General features: G+C 40.8%; 1 protein-coding gene across 1 annotated transcript in view; it reads left to right on the forward strand.

The window, feature by feature from the left end:
• Positions 1-207: 207 nt before the first annotated feature.
• The window catches only part of TBPL2 (TATA-box binding protein like 2), a 30,968-nt gene continuing 9,318 nt past the window's right edge, over positions 208-21,857 (forward strand). Inside the window, exons 1-7 of the mRNA XM_033107612.1 lie at positions 208-257; positions 8,077-8,176; positions 10,177-10,631; positions 11,265-11,352; positions 13,796-13,887; positions 17,300-17,467; positions 21,396-21,490. Coding sequence (XP_032963503.1) covers positions 208-257; positions 8,077-8,176; positions 10,177-10,631; positions 11,265-11,352; positions 13,796-13,887; positions 17,300-17,467; positions 21,396-21,490 — 1,048 coding nt within the window. The remainder of the gene's footprint in view (positions 258-8,076; positions 8,177-10,176; positions 10,632-11,264; positions 11,353-13,795; positions 13,888-17,299; positions 17,468-21,395; positions 21,491-21,857) is intronic.

Genomic DNA, 21,857 nt, shown 5'->3' on the forward strand with positions numbered 1-21,857 from the left:
TGGCACGAAGTCAAAAACCAGCATGCACTAGGCAAATCCTGCATCTATGCCAAAAGCTGAATTCTACCACCTTAGTAGCACTGAAAAAAAAAAAATCTCCTATGTAGGAGGTGGTGTGATAGTTGGGAAAGTCCCAAGGTTGAATCCTGGCAGCACCACTCACCTTATGACCTAATTGCTGTGAGCTTCAATTTCCTCACCGGTAAAATGAGGATAATGGCACTTCCCTCGCAGCTCTGCCGTGAAGATGAAGTGAGGTAACACAGGCGAAGCGCTTCACATCATCACTGGCATGACTAAGCCCTGGGTAAACACTGGCTCCTCTTCCTTTCCTCCCAATGGTCTCATATTATAAAGCCAGATCAAGAGAGTTGGTGTGATTTTTGAGATACTAACCAAAGGAACGTGATGCTAATGAGGCTTGAAGCCTCAGACCACACTAAAGGTCTCCAGGGCATTGGCAACGTGCAACGTCTGCCATGGCTGTAAGATCTGCATCTGTTCCAGATGCCACAGCTTGATCCATGCCACCTCTACATCACATTTAGCATCAAATGTTACAATAAGACCTATAATAGGATGCTGGAGTGAGGCCAGCCAGCCCAGCAGCTCTGAAACCCTGCCTCCTGTGCCCGGCTCCGGCAGGACGAGAGCCAGGAAGAGGTGACTGAGGGCTCTGAAACAATTTCCAAGGGTTTAGCTCACGCTGGAGGAACAGGGGCAGGGAAGGCAAAAGAAACACCCCTAAGATCAGTAAAAGCCTCAACGTAGAACACAGCTTGCCTACCAGGAAGCCAGAACAAGTTAATAATTCAACTTGACAGGCAGCCAGAAGACTTAAGGTAGCTCATTTTAAGTGTGGGTGTTATGCAGCCCAGAAGACAAAGACACATCAACAATACCAGGTAAAATATGAATCAAGCTACTTAGCAAGTCAGATTGAGAATCTATCGATTGCCAAGTCTCGGATTCCTATCAGACACTTTCCCTCTGTTCCTTCTCTTCATTCTCACTGCCCTTGCTCTACCTCAGGCCCATATTACCTCCTGCCAGCTCAGGGTCACTTACTTTTCTAAATATACAATGCTCATCAAGTTCCTCACGGCTCATCAAATACAATACAGATTTCCTAACCTGACATTCAAAGCCCTCGATGTATGAGCCCCGTCTTCAGCAGTTTGTTCCCTTGCAGGATCCTTGTGCTTCAGCCACACCCTCAGGCGTCTGTATTTTTCCCATTTCAGTGTCTTTGCTTGAGGTGTTGCTTCCCAGATATTCTCACGTACCCTTTGCTCACGTTTCCCAGGGCTGCCATAATAAATTACAATTACTTGGATGACTTAAAACAACAAAGACTTATCCTCTCACAGTCCTGGAACCCACATGTCCAAAATCAAGTTATCACCAATGTTGCTTCTTTCAGAAGGCTTGGAGGGAGAATTTGTTCCGCACCTCTCTCCTAGCTTCTGATGCCTGCAAATAATCCTGTCATTCCATGATTTCGGTCCGCCAACGTCTGCCTGTGTCTTCACATGGCCTTCTTCTTTCTGTGTGTCTGTTTCTCAACTCTCCTTCTGCCTTTTTCTTATGAGGTCACCTGTCCTCAGATTTAGGGTCCACCCTAAATCTCATCTCCAGAGCCTTAATGACAGGCATCTCTGAATCCTCTGTGGTATCTAAGGAGTATCTTGCAGAGTCATGGATGATGAGCGACCACGTGAGGGGGAAAATGACACATAAATTGTCTTGAAATAAAATAGGCAACACAGAGACATGTTGGGAAACGCTATGAAGAGAGTGAGCGCTCTATCCAACTCTCCATCACAGCGCCGTGCTCAGGTCTTCTCCAAAGGTGGAAAGTCTCTTCTTAGTCACTCCTAAGATATTTCTGCCAACAGTGAATCCCTTTGACTCACAAGAATCACAACTTGGAGATTTGCCACTCAGTGGCCCTTCTGAGTAAGTATAGCATATCCAAAGGAAAATTCATTTTCATGAAGAACATCCTTTGTGGATTTGTCATCATGGTAATTATATCTTATTATTCCCGTTGTACCTCTTAGCACTGACTTAGCACTGGTTTAGGGGAAGAGTGACTCAGTGGCCCTAGGGAGCCTTCTGTCAGGAGCTGGGTAGGTGTGCCACTCTCTTAGCCCCCTCCCAAAGCTTGCTCCCTCAAGTGCCTCTCAGGAGTTGTGGAAGCCTTTAGTGGTATTGCTGCTTCTTCTCTATATACACCATCACTTCTCCCTACGTAATCCCATGGGCTATTTTGTAAAGTTGCCTTCTGAAGGGCCAAGGCTCTTGATGGATGATTCTGTCTTTTGTTTTAAAATACTCTAAAATTTTCTAAAAGACTTTCACTATTAGAAGTGAGGGCTGGTAGTCATTCCCACCTGGCTGCATATGATACTCCTAGCAAGCCCACCACCCCTGACTGGCCACTGTGCCAGGCACTGTACTAAGTGTGCGATGGATTATCTCGTGTGACCCTCACCACAGTTCTAGGTCAGACCTATGATTAGCTCCATTTCACCAGGGAGAAAGTTAAGGCGTACAGATATGAAATAACTTGCCTAAAATCACAATCCTTTTGCGCAATTAAGCAACTATTCAAACTGAGATCTAACTCCCACACTCTAGCTCGTAACCACTGTACTCCCCTGCCTCCTATCTGTATCCACACAGTGGGAAAGGCAGGTCTTCTCTCTCCACTACTGCAGAAATGAGGTACACTTGATATCAAAGTAATGAAGGAAAATTATAGTCCTCTTCTTATATTTTCCAGGTTGGAAACATTGAAGCAGACCCTTCACAGATGGGTAAACAGCTGTAAATTTAGTTGATTTTGCATAATAAATGTAAACATGTTTTGAGTTTCTCCAGAGAATGTCTATCAGAATTAAATTTTTGAATGTTAATTCTTGGGGAGGAAAGACGTTGGAGAGTCACTCCCAACTTGACTCTAATTATATAGCACGCAAGTGCAGGCATGTACAAAGATTCATATTTTAGCAAGGTGTGTACAAAGTGGAGTTCAGTGAACAGACACAAGGTGAAATCCTCCTATGTACTTTCCCAAGCAAATATTGCAAAACCTAGTCTGGTGTGTGTGGTGGGGAGCAGGTAGCTGTCACTGAGATCAGACTTCCTGGATGTGTTTACTTTGGGAAATGTCAAAGCAGCTCTCTCCTGCCCAGAATCAGTGCGAATGGATTGGTTCCGTTTCCATGTAACAACGGCCAAAACTATGCTCATAAATAACACTTCCTATTATTTATAATATGCTTTTAAGAATAACGTATTCTTTGTTGTCGAAACTCGCTAATGGTAGATGTCTATACAGAGAGAAAATGATAGGAGTTAAGTTATAAAGAGAAAAGGGAACTTGGGAAATTTTCACTTGTCTTTAACTTTACATGAAATTGAGCCTTTTTCCTGGGAAAATTAAAACACAGCAAGCCTTCTTTACATCCAGGGTATAGTACCACCTGAGAAGGAAAGTGGTAGCATTACTAGAGAGGCAAGGTGACACCATCACCATTCAAGATTTTCTTTCTTTCTTTCTTTTTTTAATTTATTGGGGTGAAAATTGTTAGTAAAATTACATAGATTTCAGGTGTACAATCCATTCCAGATTTTCAATGGACTGAGATTGGCGAGCCAAGGCTATAGCAACTAAAAAGGTTATTTTCCACAGTGCTTCTGTGCCTCCTTGATGAGGCCATTACACAGGCTCCTTCCCAGATGCTGACGTTTGTGCTCCACAGTCACTAAAACAGGGAGATGAGTTATGGGATATTTTTATTTCAAATAGTAACTGAAAGGACAAGAATTCATCATATTTTGACCTAGACAAGACCTTCAAGCAATGCTCAAAGCCACCTCCATAATCTTGTGTGTAACATCCCTGTCAGGAAACTGACAGCTCAATGTGGAGATTAATCACAATGAGTGTCCATGGTTCCTAAGAGAAAGAGAAGGCTGCATCTCGAAAACTTGTCACCAGATTAAAAAATGTTCTCTCCTAACATGGCCTCAAGGAACCTTATCACATTTACACTAATTCTTGCTTTTCAGGTTTTTCCTAGGGAACAAAATTGCCCCGCACATGAAACACCAGTTAAGGTGATATGAATGGTTACTCTATAAGCACTGTCGGTGGGTTTGGCCACCATAATTTGAATCTCCTTGTGTAAATATGTACAAATATATTTGTATTGATTGGTAAATCCTACGCAGTTTTGGAAGAACCCCCTGATCTTTTGCCACAGAGCAGTACCCACTTTTTATTTTAATACCATAGGGATGCGTGGACTCCTTTGTACTCGCTCTAAAAGCTCTTTGCTCTCCAAACCAAAAGACATTCCCTTCATGGAGGGTAGAGAGCGCCCCCTAGTGAAACAATATTTCCTGACATTCTTTCAACACTGAAGTTCCATATCAGCTTTTCTTGGGAGAGAATTTCCCGCCCCAACATTGGCCTGATTGCATTTTAGAGGCCGAGGCCCCGTACCTAGGGCCTATGAACTTTTCAAGGGCCAATAAAATTGTTTGAAAGCTGAGAAACATCTCCTGGCTTCAAAAATTTGTTAAATTCCAAAACGGAAATTAGTCAATTTGTGACAAAATGTGACAAAAGTAGTCACAAGCAATTCAACTCTTAGTTAAATGTAATTTATATGTAATGTGGGATGTGGGTTCATTTTAGTATTGTCTATGATGAGAGACAGAGTCTCTTAAAATAGGAGTAAAGGCCTATTTTCCAAAGTTGACATCTGTTAAAGAGTATTCATAACCATTGACAATACTCTTTTAAAGACATAAAAAACAATACTTGATATGTGCAAAGTATTTGGTAAAAGTTTACATATACTTCTATTCAACTCATTTAATCTTTACAGTAGTAAATTAAGAAACAATGAATTACAATTTTTGGATAAAGTGGGGATTTTTGGTTTGTTTTTGCCAAAGTACAAAATATTACAAATTCCAAAGCAAAAAAGAAAAAAAGTAAGAAAATCAGAATCAAAACTGATTAACAAGCACAGTTAAAATGAAAACAAACTTCTAATTTGAAATGGCATATATAGACTTCGATGGGAGACAATACACAGCATGTGGTTTTAGAGGCAAATACTCTGAAAAGGAGCTGTGTGACCTGGGACAAGTTACTAATGTCTCTGTGCCTCAGTATCCTCAACTGTAAAATGGAGATAAAAGAATACATATCTCACAGGGTTGTTGTGATGTTTAAATGTGTTCATATATATGAAACACCCAGAACAGTGCTTGGCACATCGTAAGAGTTCAGTGAATGCTGGCAATTAATTATTAATCATTCAAACCATATCAAATCTTTGATTCTCAGAACAATTTAAGATTTTGGATAAATTAACTCTCACCAATACAACTGAAAACATCCACAAAATCTGTAGCTCTTATTTTGAAACATTTTATTTGGAAATAGTTTCAAACTTAGAAAAAGTTACAAAAATCAAAGTAGCATAAGGAACATCATGTACCCTTTACCCAAATTTGCTTGTTGTTAACATATTATTCATTTGCTTTATCACTTGCACTGTAGATCACTGCAAACCTGTGTCCCTATTTATTCATAATTTATTTTACATTTATTGTCTATTTCTGAGTAACAAATTACCAACGTTTGGTCGTTTAAAGCAATACCTATTTATAAGCTCACAGTTCTATAGGTCAGAAGTTTGGGCATGGCATGACCGATTTCTCTGCTCAGGGCTTACAAGGCTGAAATGAAGGCATTGGCAAGGCTGGGCTCCTCTGTGAGACTCCTTTCTTGGTTGTTGGCCAAATTCAGTTCTATGTGGTTACAGGACTGAGGTCTCCATTCCTTGCTGGTTATCAAATGTGGGTCACTCTCAGCTCCTACAGGCTCCTTGAAACATGGCTCCATCTAGCTCCAAAGCCAGCAACGAAGAATCTCCTTCATGGTCAATCTTTCTCAAGCTTTGGATCTTCCTCCCAAGGAAGAGCCCATTTCCTTTTAAGGGCTCATCTGATTAGGCCAGGTTCACCCAGGATAATCTATCTCTCATTCTTTTTTTTTAAAGCATTGTGTATGTCAATTTTTTTTTCCAAAGATTTTATTGGGGAAGGGGAACAGGAGTTTATTGGGGAACAGTGTGTACTTTCAGGACTTTTTTCCAAGTCAAGCTGTGGTCCTTCAATCTTAGTTGTGGAGGGTGCCGTTCAGCTTCAAGTTGTTGTCCTTTCAGTCTTAGTTGTGGAGGGCGCAGCTCAGCTCCAGGTCCAGTTGCCGTTTCTAGTTGCAGGGGGCACTGCCCACCATGCCTTGCAGGAGTCAAGGAATCAAACTGGCAACCTTGTGGTTGAGAGCCCACTGGCCCATGTGGGAATCGAACCGGCAACCTTTGGAGTTAGGAGCATGGAGCTCTAACCACCTGAGCCACCGGGCCGGTCCTATCTCTCATTCTTAATGTTGACTGACTTGGGACCTTAAATTCTGCAGAATCCCTTCACAGTAGCAAATAGGTTAGGTATTTGAATAACTGGGAGAAGATGTATATGCATTAGGGGGCAGGAATTTGGAGTTCATCTCAGAATTCCACCTACCACAGATGAGACACTTTATTACTTTGTATTAGTTTGCTAGAAATGCCATAGCAAAATACCACAGATTGAGTGACTTAAACAACAGAAATTTATTTTCTCACAGTTCTGGAGGCTAAAAGTCCAAGATCAGCAGCTTTGGTTTCTCCTGACGCCCTTCTTCTCCTCAGCTTGCAGATGGCCACCTTCTCACTGTGTCCTTACATGGCTTTTTCCTCTGTATATGCATTCCTGGGATCTCTCTCTCTCTCTCTCTCTCTCTCTCTCTCTCTCTCTCTCTCTCTCTCATAAGGACATCTGTCATATTGAATTATGGCTTCAGAGGATAAATTGGGGTGGGGGGACACACAATTCAGTCCCTAACAGTCTAATAACAAAACCAAGAGCTAATATTGAGCTACTAGGAGGTACTGTGCTAAATACTTTTTGTAGGCGATATCATTTAACACAAATCATTATACACCATTATATAAAATTCCAGCTTTACCAAAATGTTTCCCATTCTTGGTTAGAAATTCAGTAAGATTTTTATTGTGAGCTGATTCTTAGCGTGATCTGTCTCTGTCTCTATCATGTGCTTCCCACGCTCCATTCTGAGGACAGTTTCATTCACTGATCAAGTTTCATGGATCAGCTATGAGCTTGGTACAGAGGTGCAAAGATAAGGAATCAAAATTCCTGCTCTCAGACAATGTAGCCTAGTAGAAAAGGTATATTTTATGTTTGTGTCCATGTACATTTTGAAATCTCTTACATTAAAAGATATCAATTATATTTAAAGAACCATTCTGCACTTTTAAGTTCTTACAAAAGCTGAGGCACCGAAAATTAAAATAGTGATTTCAAGAAAGAGGAAATTCCTGTGAGCTGCCTCATAATCTTTCTATGTGGCTTTAGACTAAAGTCTCTGCGATTGGAGAAAAACCAATCATAACATAACATAACAAGGAATACATCTGACTAGGTGCCTCCAATTCTACTGACTCTACACAAGGGGTGGGAGGGGACCCCTTAAAAGAAAAATCCTTTATTTTCTCAGTATCCATCCCACTCACTTTTTATACTACTAACACCGAGATCTCTCCTTCGGGAGGAAAGGACCGCATTTGCAAAAGTGAAGGCAATCTCCAGATTTGCAGCCTGAGTTGCTTCTCAGCTGTGGGCAAGTGCTGTGATTGCACCATGGCCAGGAGCCTCTGCCCTCTCCACCCCCAGCCCCAGCCCTCCTCTTTCTAGTGACAGGTGGACGGGTGCGGAGTTCTGCATCTCCCTCCCTGACTTATTAATTTACTCGCGCTGTCTGCAGGAGCACGAACTGGGCGGAGGTTGAGGGCCGGCCGCATCCAAACCCAGGCCCCGACCCCTCAGCACCCAGGCCCCGCCTTGCCGCGTGCAGCCGCGAGGCTGATAAATGGCTTGTGAGCCCCGCGCGCCTCGTCGGGCTCCGCAGTAACTCGACCCGCCTAGGCTTCCCCATCTGCTCCCACCCCACCCAAGAGTGGGACCTCCGCGCATGGAGGAGGAAGAGACGTACCTGCAGCTCTACCTGAACCAGTGCGCCGCCCAGGTGAGCCTGGAAGCTGCTGCACTGTCGGAGTCGGGGCCGGCGTCCCTGCTCCATTGCCAGGTCGTGCGCTGCAAGGGCTTTGCCTTCCTTAGCTCTTAAATTCCGAGCGACCCTAAGCGGTGGGCTTCTTTGTCCCCGTCTTTCAGTTGAAAAATAGAAGCTTGGAGAGGTGAAATAATTTGCCCAAGCTTGCCAACCAGAGCTCGCACATGGTCTAGTGTGAAGCCACTATGTGAATTGGAGGCACCTGTGGCTTCTTTCCGTTTGTGACTCTTAAGTTGTGGGTTGTTTAAACATCTTTAGAGTCAAGCATTGTAGAAAAGAGAGGAAGGAGTCTTCAAAACAAGAAAAGCAAGAGAGCAACTTATTGGCAGGGGTGGGATGGAGGCGGGGAGGGAGCGTAAACAGATAATGAAAAGAGTGAAGTCCAAAAATAGTGAAGTCCAGTAGCGTTTAACATAGAGGAGAGCCCACGCAGTAAAGGTTCTGGGAAAGATGGGTTATGTTCTGCAAAAAACCGTTTATCAAAAAGTTTCTTCAGATAAGGTCAAGCATGCAATGAATATTCTGTAAGTACATCCTCAGAAGTGTGTTCCTATAGGTAAACTGGGAAGGAGGCTGTCAAGGTTCTACCGCCATAAAACATCCCTCTTCCATATCTTGTTGCCATTGCCTTAAATTCCTTGTTGAAGTTTGGTTTCCTTAGGTGAGACCTGCCTCTGGCTGAAATGCTACAATGGGAAAAAGGCGGGGAGACACTGATGTTGCAGATATTGGTGCTTTAGTGTAAATTAATTGGCTGATGAAAGCCTTTCCAGCTAGGACGGGAGAGGCCAAGGAAACAATGGAGAGGAGTCAGGGCCATTGTCCCCGTCTCACTTTTATTAGGGCCAGTCTTTGGGGTGGGGATGGGGGTATGGGGGGTAATGAAGGCCAAAACAGTGAAGTAAGGCCAAAAAAAATCCTATTTCAAGAGAATTACTGCTTTCTACTAAGTGTTTCCTTTGAACAATTAGTCACCCCTGCCATCTGCTGGACTTGTAGTACCAGAGCAATTCAATACCGCCAAGCCAGACATTTTATCTTAGCTGAGGTAGCTTTGCCACCGAGAAGATAACAAAGATACTAAGAGGCATTTGTGACTATTCAGTTGTCAGAAGTAAGATCTTCTAAGGGATGAGGTTATCCTGCAAGCAGTGCTCAAAATCTAGAATTTCAGCCTGCAACTTGAACAAAGCAGGTGGTAATATGTGTACCAAAGTAATCAATTTTTTCCCTAAGAAAGCCCATGAATTTTACATTAGCTGCTACCCTCATTACACACCTCATTCCCTCAGTTGCTGGTAATGGAAGTTGAGCAGTCTTCCCTGGCCTGGAAATACAATATATTGATTTAAACTATTCTTGCCGTTTAAATTTCAGTAACTTTTTCCAATTGACAATTCGGGTCATTAGAAGGCTTTCTTTATCTCTCTTTTGACTGGAAGGAATAACGATGAGTTCTTAGTGGAGTCCTGGTTAGCACCCAAGCTGTATCTTAAACTTCCTTCACGTACCATTCTATTTCAAATATGAATTTAAAATTCTAAGAAAGAACTTTAAATCAGCTAAAGTTTATAATCAATTTAAAGAGTACAGTAAATCTGTGCTCTTCAAAGTACTCACAAGTTAGAGCATGGTGGCTCAATTGCCTCTATGACAAAATTGGATTTCGAGTGGCAACTTAGTATGGATCTAACTAACGTGGGACAAACATTTTATGCGAAATGCTTTTTCTGCGTGTTCAGATGTACGTTCCAGTTGCTATTACACGTGCTATAACGCGTACCATTCTAATAGAACTTCAGTGATTCTTGGTGGAGAGACGCAGGGCATGAATATCAGCTGTCTTGAACTGCCGCATCCTCAACACATTGCCTGCCGGCCGTGGCGACATCCCTTTGATGGGACACGCTGTTGTGTTCATTGTGTTCTGTTTCTCTGTTTTGGGAACGGCCTAGGATGACTTCATCCCACCTGGGCTGCCCCTGCTCAGCCCAGTTGTGCCTGAGGATGTGTACATATCTGATTCATGCAACCCAGAGACTGCATTTAATTCGCATCTTGAAGAAGTCAAAGAAACATCCGGTGATTTCTCGTCTGTGGATCTTAGCTTCTTACCAGATGAACTTACCCAAGAAAATAAAGACCAGACTGTCATTAGAAGCAAGCATGAAATTGAAGAAAATTGTAAAACTCAAAGTCTGCAGAGGAGGCTGCCATTATCCAGCCAACAGGATGTTGGCCTGGGCTTACACAGCAGCAGTTCATCCGAGTCCCATGCACCTCTGCCCCCTGGTGGTGCTAACTCAGTCCATCCCTCTGAGAAATCAAACTCCTTGTCTCTGGCGTCCATAACTCCCATGACACCAATGACCCCTCTTTCAGAATGTTCTGGAATCGTGCCTCAACTCCAGTAAGTTGGTTTTTCGGGTTTTGTTTTTTGTTTGTTTTTAATGAGTGATCCTTCTGGGTACACATTTCATATTCCTGAATGTGATGACAACTAATTTCAGGATAACAGTGTAGGGAAGAGAATTTCAGATTTCATCATTCTTTATCAGTTCTTAATAGACTGTGCCTTTAGACAGTTTGGTTATCGGTAAAATGAAGCACTAATTCTCAATCTCTTAAGCGGGGATTAAGGGTATCTACATTCTTGAAAGATTATATTGTTTATACCAAAGCACTGAGTTGCTGAAAATTGTGGTTGTGCTTGGATAAACCCAAAGAATATAAAGACGTAAAATTGAATTAGATTTGCAGATTGATTTGGAATTGTGCTTTCTATTTTGAAACACAGTTTTGAAAAAGATTTAGAAGATTTCATTTTAGTCAGCTAGTCATGAAATTTTAGGAAAAGCTATTTTAGTATTTGGGGATTTTTACATTTTTACTAGGGACCATGTTACTATGTATTTCACATTTAGAATAATCCTCCCCCTAGGAAGTCACTAATTTACAACCTTTGAAATTATGAAGTTAGTGTTCTAATTCTTTGTTACTTTTTATATCTGATATAATTTTCTAAGTTGACTTACTTCTCTAGGAATATAGTTTCCACTGCAAACCTGGCCTGTAAATTGGATCTTAAGAAAATAGCTTTGCATGCCAAAAATGCAGAATATAACCCAAAGGTAAGATTTCTCAGTATTTCTTTCAATTAGCTTCTATTTAGATTTACTTTCCTATATATGATCATGATTTTGACTCATTCCTTTGTTTTTATTTTTTAAAAAGAAGCCGTGAGTGTAAAAAGCTTTTGGCAAGTCAAAAGGCTAATTGCCTCATTCTCCGTTTTGAAGTTCTAAATAATCTCATTTTCTGTGCTGAATAAAGCAGTGATTGAGCAGTTCCTAAAAGTTAAGATCTTTCCCTTGCATTCATTCAAAAGATTGTTTCTGTGTGACTGTTTTCAGCCTGACGATGGGGATGCTAGCTTTCTAAACTGCCATGATATTTCTGGAAATAATTTTTTCTAAATGTTGTCCCACCTAGCTGGCACTTATGTATTTTCCTAGTTATAATTTCTCTTTGAGAAAGCCAAATTTTTTAAAGTGTCAAGTTCAAGCTTCTACTTACTAATGTAAGATTCAGGATTTTTTCCCCTTAAAGTTTAATAAAATCGATTCTTTCTCGTGTCCCTGCCAAAGCCAGGCATCCCATTTTCAATGGCTGGTTTACCTCGGAAATAGATTTGTTAATTCGATCAACATTTAACAATTTGGCAGACTCTGTACATAGATAGGAGTACAAAAATGAGTAAGACCTGGTTCCTGCTGGGAAAAAGTTCAGTGTCTTGGGGGGCAGAGGATTTATAGAGTTAGACTGAAAAAATGACCATATTAGTAGGGATCCTGAGGACCTTGCCATCAACTATTGATGGATTATTTGCTTTTGCTGCTGTGGTAGTGTTGTTGCTGACATCTGAATTCAAATGTAACCTGAATGTTACCCAAATGCTGGATAGCTTTCCTTTTTATATTTCATGTAGCTGGCTACGATGAGGATGAAAACAATGAGATTCTTATGGCTGCTGCAATGGTTGACCACACTATTGAGCAATCTGCATTTTAAGTATATTTTGTTCTCCACCATCCTCAGCTCTCCCTTCATTTTTATTTTAATGCATAGGACCTGTCCAAACTTGGACTTGACAGCCAAAGAAATTGTGTCTTGGCACTTAAGCTACTATCAGAATTTAACAAAATGAATACCGGGTGAGAGTGCTATCTTTCTAGTAAACACTTGGAAATCTTGACTAGGACCTGATCAACTCTGTGTAGTTCGGACTCTTTTACCATCTGCCAGCGCTTCAAATCTGAAATTGTCAGTTTTTGGTCCTGTGGAGTACTACACATGGAACTTATAGTCTTGTGTAGTGCCCGTACCAGTTTCCTTCCCAGCTTAATTGGGCGGGGGAGGAGAGGCGGGGAGGAGAGAAGGGGAAGGGACTGTCTGTGTAGGACCAGTAGGTAGGAAAAGCAGGTCATTGAGTGACATGTCATGTGGCAGGCCAGTGGTGCTCGGCCATCGCCTGCATCAGCACCACTAGACTTGCCTGTACTGCTGATCTGTGGACCACACGTTGAGAACGACTGTGCAAAATCAACTTTTTGTCGTTCATCTTCAGCATGCCTATCTATCTATCTATCTATCTATCTATCTAAATATCTATCTCTATATAGAGATATATATTCTATGTTTTAGCTGCTTTTTAGTACATTCTAGAGTCTTGACATTTTTCTCCTGTAACATTTTTCTCCCCCAAAGGTTCTTTGAAAGAAAAAGGAGGTATTTCAAAGTAAAAAGCACAGTCAGATTAGTAGTGGTTTTTAAATCTCAACTTTGCCTGTAATGTTGAAAGTTGAGGGCCTGCCCCGTAGCTCAGGTGGTTGGAGCTCCGTGCTCCTAACTCCCAGATCGCTGGTTCGATTCCCACATGGGCCAGTGAGCTGTGCCCTCTACAGCTAAGATGGTGAACAACAGCTCTCCCTGGAGCTGGGCTGCTGTGAGTTGTGGTGGGTTATGGCCAGTAGCCAGCGTGAGTAGCCAGCAAGAGCTGCTGTGAGCGGCCTGCAACCGGCTGGAGCGCAAGGCTCATAATACCAGCATGGCCCGGGACCTGTGTCCTACACAACTAGACTGAGAAACAACGGCTTGAGCCAGAGTGGGGGGGCGAGGAGGAAGAAAGGGGGGGAAGTTGAATAACCACTTAGTTTCCCTGTGCACTAAATGGGTATAATAATGGACTCACCTGAGAATTATGAGTTATGAGAATAGATGAGACAAACCCTGTAAAGCTCTTAGAAGAGGGCCTGAAACATAACAGGCACTCAAATTTTAGCTTTACTGTTGTTATTCTTACCTTTTTTCTAAATACATTTTAGAAGTACATTTTAGAATCATGACCCTTTTTGTTAGTTAATCTTAATGTGGGGAGAACAGACACAGACATTTTTTAGTTTTCCCATCTAATCTCAGTTTATTCAACACTGTTTTCATGTCCAGCTCAGCTTTTGAACTGGCACAGTGTTAACTCTAGCAGAAGCTCATTGTCCTTTTGTCTTCTGTGTATAGAGGTTTGCTGCTGTCATAATGCGGATCCGAGAGCCCAGGACAACAGCCCTTATATTTAGCTCTGGGAAAATGGTCTGCACAGGAGCCAAAAGGTATGGGAAAGGACCCCCTTGCTCCCACCCCTGACCAGACAGAGAATTCAATATGCAAAACAAGGAAGGATAGCATTAATGTTCTAAAACACATAGCAGATGCAAAATACTTTGCTGCAGAGTTCAATTCATACAATGCCAACTTTTGGATTAAAAACATTCAGCTTCATGATACTGACAGGATACTTTACAGTTCACTAGACTGTTATAACTTCTTTTTAAGGTGTATTGAAAAGAAAATAAGCCACAGCAGTGATAAAGCCTGTTATACACACCTAGCGAAGTAGTTCCTGTGTACTTTTCCTCATTGCCAATAAATGGATAGAACTTTTTAGAGGGAAATTAGACATTTTTTGACCATTAGCTTGAGCATTAGCTCTGGAGGCATCTCTTAAAAGGCTCGTGTTTCCCGGATCTCACGCAGAGAAAGCCCCGTGCTGTGCTGATGTGGATCCTCTTACCCTAAAACTGTAGTGGGGAGCTGCTCCTCCCTCTAAGTGTTACAAATGAGTACCAAATTGTCCTTCTAAAAGGCTGTGCCAATTTTCCCTCCTTCTAGAGATGTGCCAAGTTGCCACTTTCTCCAGCGAACACTGGGTGTTAATGTTTTTTATATTTTCCAAATTGATTGGCAAAAAAGTTTTGTTTTAATTACATTTCTCTGATTTACTAGTGATACTAATTTTTCATAAGCATGTAAACTGCCTATTGTGTCTTTTGCCCAATATTCTGTGAAGATATTTGTCTTTTAGTATTTAAGTATTTTCACCATTTTGTACTGTACATATTTTTTCCCAGATTAATGTTAATTGGATTTTATAATGTAGGGTTTTGGGGGGTTTTTTCACCCAATTTAGTTTTTTTGTGTCTATAGTCAGTCTATTCAGTTTTTTTTTCTTTATGGTTTCAATGTTTGGTTTCATGCTTAGGAAGGCATTCCCCACGCACATTATATAAATATTGACTTCCATATATTTTTCTGGCCTTTTTCAGGTCCTGTTTTTTATGCAGGAAGGGAAGTTAATGTTTTATTCTTCTAGAGATTTCTCTAGATAATGGAAATGTCCTATGTCTGTCCCATCCAATGTGGTAACCCCTGGTCACATGTGGCTATTGGGCACTTAAAATATAGCTAACACAATGGAGGGACTCAATTTTTTATTTAATTTTAATTAATTTAAATTTAAATAGCCACGTGTGGTCAGTGGCTACCATATTGGGCAGAGCAGGTCTTAGGATTTTATTTCAATGCAAAATAAACAATTTTTTTTCAAATGGCCAGTCAGTGCCCTGAAACATTTATTGAAGAATCCATTCTTACTCCATTACGCCCCCAACACAGGTTTTTACAAGTTAAGTTTTTACATATATCTGAGTAATTTTGGGGCTTTCCCTTCTGTTGATCCATATATGTCTTTTGACCTAGAAATCTCCATCGTTGTGTCATTGGACAACTCTGCAAGATATCTGCAAGGATGTTCATTTCAGCATTGTTTAAAATGGGAGAAACAAATATCTAGAAATGGAGTTTTGATTCGATCATAGAATAAAATTATATTTAGCCACTAAAATACACACACGTACATTGATTTAGAAGGCTGGTCAAATCATGTCAAGTTGGGGGAGGGGGAGCAGGCAACTACATAGTAGGTTTCTTACCCAATTTTCACTTTAAAATATGCTCATATTATACACACATTCATGAGTATCTTTCCCTATCTGAATTTATTTAATTCCTAACATCTGATAGTGAAAGCTTGAATAGAGAATTCATATAATAAGAGATACAGTTACCCAAATTTATCTGGTTCTTGAGTTTTGGATAAAGAGTTGTGAATGGTTAATATAAGAGATATCAGAATTATCCCCACAAATTTATCCAAACCTATTCTCTTTAGTTGTTATAACCAGAGTTTGCATGGTGATGGACACCTGTGTTTGCATAGAAAAAGTACAGAAGGGTCAAATTTATCCGTGGTCAAATTTATCAAATTTTCACCATTGCTGGTGACATTTCAAGGTTCTCAATCTATTTTCTAATGTTTGTAAAAGAACATGTATGTAGACTTTAACTGTAGTTGTTTGAATGGAAATTTCTGTGTGATATTCACAGCTAATATCCCAAGAAAGTACAGGGCTATGCAAACTCTTGAAATTTAACCTTATAAACATACAGGAAATGGAATGGGTCAATTAGGCAAAATGTAATTTTTCAAAATGCAAACAACTAATTTCACTAATTTGGGGACATGGCCTTGCTAGGGCCATTTCAGGAGTTACAAGTGAGTGAGGAGACTCCACATGCAGGAGGTGAATACGTGAAGTAAATAATACAATTAAGAGGGGGCTGTGTTGTGAAGACAGGAAAGAGAACGGAACGTTTCCATTGGTCCAGTAAACAGCAAGTTCCATCTGGGTTTTCTTTCAGGTGCTTCTGATTTTGAGCTTAAAGATGGGATCAACCCATAAGAGAGGGTGGAGTTCCTATGACTCACCCACCAGGTGTTGGCCCTGTTTGGCAACCCCTGCTTTTTATGATTTCGCTTAAGCAATGACCATTGAAAAGTATCTCATGAAAAATAAAGCCTCAAATCTCAAGATTTCACATAGGGTTGGAGTAGGACAAACACTTAGAAGAAGAGAGCCACAAAGTTGGATGAATTTATGTCTTTCTCATATTGGGTATGAGCTGAATGACAGCTGTGTGAGAAAGACGGAGCAGAATTGGGCAAGTTTTGAGATATTTTTTTTTTTTTTTAATTTGTCCCATAAAGACCCAAGTTTTGACATCAGGCCTCTGCCACTCAGTTGGCATATATCTTATTTCCTCATGTTGATTTTTTCTGTATGCATGCGTCCTTATTTTTGTTGCTGTGGTTCCCATCTAAACGGCACACACTGTTAGACCAGATGGATGATTCTCAAACTGTAGTGAGCATCACAATCACCGGAGGGCTTGTTAAAACACAGATTGCTGGGCCCCACCCCCGGAGTGTCTACCCCTCTGGGGTGGGCACTGGGACTCTGCATTTCTCACAAGTTCTCAAGTGGTGATGCTATTGCCGGTTTAACGACACACTTTGAGAACCAGTAGAACAGTTAACTTTCTCTAACAGCACGAAAACAAGTAAAAGGAAAAGATACCTTATATGTGATAGATGACAAATTAAGACAAAAATCGTTTATGATTCAGTTCAACAACTGTGCTTGGTACCGTATCTCCTAGGTGCTAGCGACAAAAGCGGGGGAGTTCGGTCGTCATTCTCCAAGTCTATGGGCTCGTAGTTAGTATACATTGAAAGATAGACATGGTACAAATCGTACAAATACGATCAGAGAAGTGTGCATACAGCCCCAGGCACATGGAGGACATGGTGATTAGACATCTTTAAACACGTTTGCCCCTCCCTAGTGAAGAGCAGTCTCGACTTGCAGCGAGAAAGTATGCTCGTGTGGTGCAGAAGCTTGGCTTCCCTGCCAGATTCCTCGATTTTAAAATTCAGAACATGGTTGGAAGCTGTGATGTGAGATTTCCCATCAGGCTGGAAGGTTTGGTGCTAACCCATCAGCAGTTCAGTAGGTATGATGGTTATATAACTTAACTTTGAGTTTACTATGTTGTTCAAGTTGTGTATTATGGACTGTTTATATAATGTATCTTTTAGAGGAAGTGTAATTTGGGGGTAAAGGCACAATAGGTGATTAGGGCTAAGATGATATGCCTAAATCCTCATTGGTTACCAGATATGTCCAATTTTTTGAAATGGCAGGTTTCAAAGTTACATTGAATAGTGATCACCTGGACATCTTACTAAAACATTCCTGCTCGGGCTGCAGCACCAGAGATTTTACTTGACTTTGCAGGTCTAACAAGTTCTCAGGTGATGCTAGTGCTACTGGCCAGTGGCCCACACATGGAGACCCACTAATGTATAGATTCTGGAACAGCACACCTGGCTTGGGGGTGATGGTGGTGGAGGGCAGAGAAGGGGCATGAGTGGGGGGTAGGCAAGTCAGAAAGGGCTGACAGCTGGTGAGGGGAGAACAGGTTGGAGAGAAGATGGAAAACGTATGACCACAGCACATCCTATGAAGGCAATCCTATCTAGCTTTTGACCTGTTTTTCTAAGAGTTTTCTTTGTGTGTGTGTAGCTGTAGCCCCCACCACAGTTTTTTCTTCAGTGTACTCATATTCCTAGGGAAGTGTGTCCTGCCTGCCTGGCTTCTTTAAATGTAACTTCCCACCTCAACAGCAAATGCTTCTCCTCCTCCCTGAGCCGCGTTGCTGCATCTCCCATCCTTCTCAGGCCCTAGAGAACTGAGAGAACTGAGAACTGAGCAACTGCAAATCCCACCCCTCCCTTGGGACGTACTTCTGGGCCAAGGCCCTTGAACTGGCTTAAAATCACAGATGCTCTTAAATTCTCTTTATCTAGCTTGAACTTAAATCCTTTCACTGCAACACTTTTCCTTCTCTTTGTCTTTCTGCTTGATAAAGTAGATAGGGATCGTATAACTATGCTTTCTCTAACATTTGTTAGCTTTCCTTTGAGACATGATCTGAACAGAAGTTAAAAATTGTTTTTTTCCTAACTTTTCAAAAATTTTAGTTCATTCTGAGATTTAGCTTTTATGATATTCTTCAGGTAATGTTTATTTTCTCCTTGATTGTATTCTTTTTTTCCTCTGCATCAATTTTTTTCAACATATGCTTTTTGAATGTTCATGATGTACCTAGAGTTCCCTGGGAAGCCCCCTCCCCTGCCCCTTGCAAGACATATTGCCTCTGTAGGTATCTTTTTCTTCAATCTTAGGATAATTTGTAGATTCATAGTAAAAACCTTCATTTTTAAGAGTCTCTCAACCCATGAGCCATCTTATCTTCCAGATTCTCAACCATGGGCCTCCAGTCCATCTTTCTCTGAACCAACTTTTTCTGAACATATGAAAGATCTCTGCCTGAATTCTAAGGTACATGTCTATATTAGACTTAGCATTCCCCTTTCTGGACACTTAGGGCTCTAAAATGATATGTGCAATTCCGGCCAAGTTTCATTTCTTTTCTTTTTCACCAACATTGCAGATCAGATTTTAAATCTAGAATGACCCTTGCCACTACTTCCATCTTCTGAAAGATAAAATTGCCAGTCGGACAAGAAGATAATTCATCAGATGCACTGCTTTTAGCCACTTGGAATGGGCCCATCACTGTTCTGTCTTCCTTCTCAGACAGTTTTGTGATCTCACCCACCTTTTTATTTTAATTTGACAAGGAAGCTGGCTTTGTATTCCCATAGTTTTCCCATTCTAGTCTCATTCTTGCCTCCCCACATACTCTCCATCCAGCCACCATCCTAGGTTATGGATCACAACTCCCGCGTGTGTGTGTGTGTGTGTGTGTGTGAGTGAGTGAGTGAGTGTGTGATTGGGGTACTAAAACTCCTTTTTGCAGCAGGTTTTATCTTTAAACTGAGGCCTCTCTTTAGTTGCCTGTAGCCCTGCGGGGAACCATGGCACACATCAGTTTTAATTATCAGATCACGTTTGCCTTATGTTAAAACTTCCAAGTTCATTTGATTTCCCAGGTTCTACAACTTTGTATTGATGAACCTCTGATAATACAAATATCTCCATGTCACTAGGCACCTTCTCCATCAATCTCCCTATGCTATAATTGTTTTCAGTTTTCCCTGAGCATTTTTCTCCTTTCCCTACAATTTTAAAGTCAAAGATATCCTGATGTACCTAGAGTTCCCTGGGAAGCCCCCTCCCCTGCCCCTTTAAGAAATAAATATTCATTTAAGAAATAAATATTTCTTAAATGAATAAAATCTAGGTTGCTACTGTGTAGCAGATGGTACGGTGACAGTGACAGTCAGTACAGCCACAGTCCCTTGCCTTCATGGAGTTCCCTGTCTGAAAGGGAAGACACACAGCCAAAGACAGTCATATGGTATGTATGAAACACACAGCCAAAGACAGAAATATGGTAACTGCGAAGGTCAACACCCCTTGAGCTCTGGTACCATCAAATGCGATACTTAGAGGAACTGGCGGGATGCGGAGGGCGAGGAAGACTTCTTAAGGGAAGTGACATTTAAGCTGAGACTCGCACAGTGAGTCAAATTGGGGTTAGCCAACACATTAGCATGTGTTTGTTATTCTTGATCCTCATGAAGTGTTTTGCATCCGTAACCAAAACCTCTTTTTCTGGTTTCTGCCTCAACCTTCTTTTGAAATGAAGCAGAGACTAAATGAAGTAAATCTTTAATTGGTACGTTACTATGCTGGCACCTTAAAACCACGGTTCTGAAAGCCAACTGCAGTTCACCATCATGTACATACTTATGTTTCCTTTTCCATCTTACAATCCTAAGATTCAGCTGGAAAATCAAATGGAAACATTCTTTTTGTGCCCCCAGCTTTCACTTTCTTGGCTCAAACCTTGTAGGTCCCAAGGGGTTTTCCGAGGCTCCAGCTGGTCCCAGTGTGGGAAGTGGTCCGTGGGTAGAAGTCTTGACAGGCGCTCTCAAATAAGGTGGAGTGATGTTGCAGGAGGACAGGTACACCCACAGCAACCTCCAAATAGGTACTTCAGAAGGGTGGCCACTGTGATGCCTCTTTCTGTTTCCAATAAGAGGTTTTACATCTGCCGTTGTATGGGTCTTATCATTGCAGAATGGAATGGAGTCATTTCATGTCATCTGGATTCAACCTTTAAGGGCAAAGATTCATGTGTATTATAGTGTTCCATTTCTCGGTTTTCTTATATTCATTCTCCATTAGCCATTGTTGTGAGAAAAGTTTTATCAGCTTCCTCTTACTTCCTGACTTTTTTGTAGGTCCCTCAAGACTTTGTAGTTCTCTCCCCTCTTCTCTACGCTAGAATATAGAGTTTAGCCCTATCATCTTTTGCTCCATGGGGAAGCCAGACTACGTTTAGTAGTAAATAGTGAGTTACTACTTACAGCAACAAATCCTGAATTTTTAAAACTTGGGATAGTTTAGTTTTATTTCATTGTAGAGTACCTGTCCAAAGACAAGTAACAGTGGTCTAGAAATTTTTTTAGATTCTGTCAGCTAAAAATGTTAACTTTAGCAGTTTATAAATGCATACAAAATAGGCTCATTATTGGGGGAACTTGAAAAATTTAGAAAACGTGTTTATTTATATTGACAGACTTTTTTTTTTGAAAGATGGAGAATATTTAACCAACAAGATCTTAATACATTAAATCTGATACCCTAAGTTACCTTAATTTCTAATAGCTTCAGATAGCTTGCACTTGAAAAATATATGACCAAAAATGAATTCTGTTCTTGACTGCAACAAGAAATTACCTGCGACACTCAGGACTACTTTTATCAAGATGGCCAAAAGGTTTTTGGCAAAATAGATTTTTAAAACTGCTCTAATATGCAGATTTTTAAATATCCTGGGTCTCAAATATTATGGGAAAGTAGTTGAATAGTGCTATTTTTAACTTTTTCCCTTTATATCTTAACAGTTATGAACCTGAACTGTTTCCTGGCCTTATTTATAGAATGGTAAAGCCACGAATTGTATTGCTTATCTTCGTATCTGGAAAAGTTGTGTTGACAGGTAAGTTCTAAGATTATTTTCTGACTTTCATAAAATTCATTAGTTATGCATGTACTTCGCTTTTCCTTTTACACAGTTTTGTTCAGGATTATAAAGTAATTCTTACCATTATAAAATACCTGAAAAAAAGGAAAAGTAGAAAGGAATATAACATTGTCCATCAGTCCTAATACCCAAAACAATGTAACATTTTTTTCATGTTTTTATGTCATTTTGATATGTAAATTCATCTTTACAGCCTGCATTTTTCTTAACCATTATAACATATGTAGCTTAACTCATTGTTACAAACTCTTCATGAAAGCTTTTAACAGCTGCGCAATGTTCAAACTCAGGTCAGCCAAACTTTTTCTGTAAAGGGCCATGT

This window comes from Rhinolophus ferrumequinum, chromosome 6 (assembly GCF_004115265.2).
Source record: "Rhinolophus ferrumequinum isolate MPI-CBG mRhiFer1 chromosome 6, mRhiFer1_v1.p, whole genome shotgun sequence".
NCBI lineage: Eukaryota > Metazoa > Chordata > Mammalia > Chiroptera > Rhinolophidae > Rhinolophus > Rhinolophus ferrumequinum.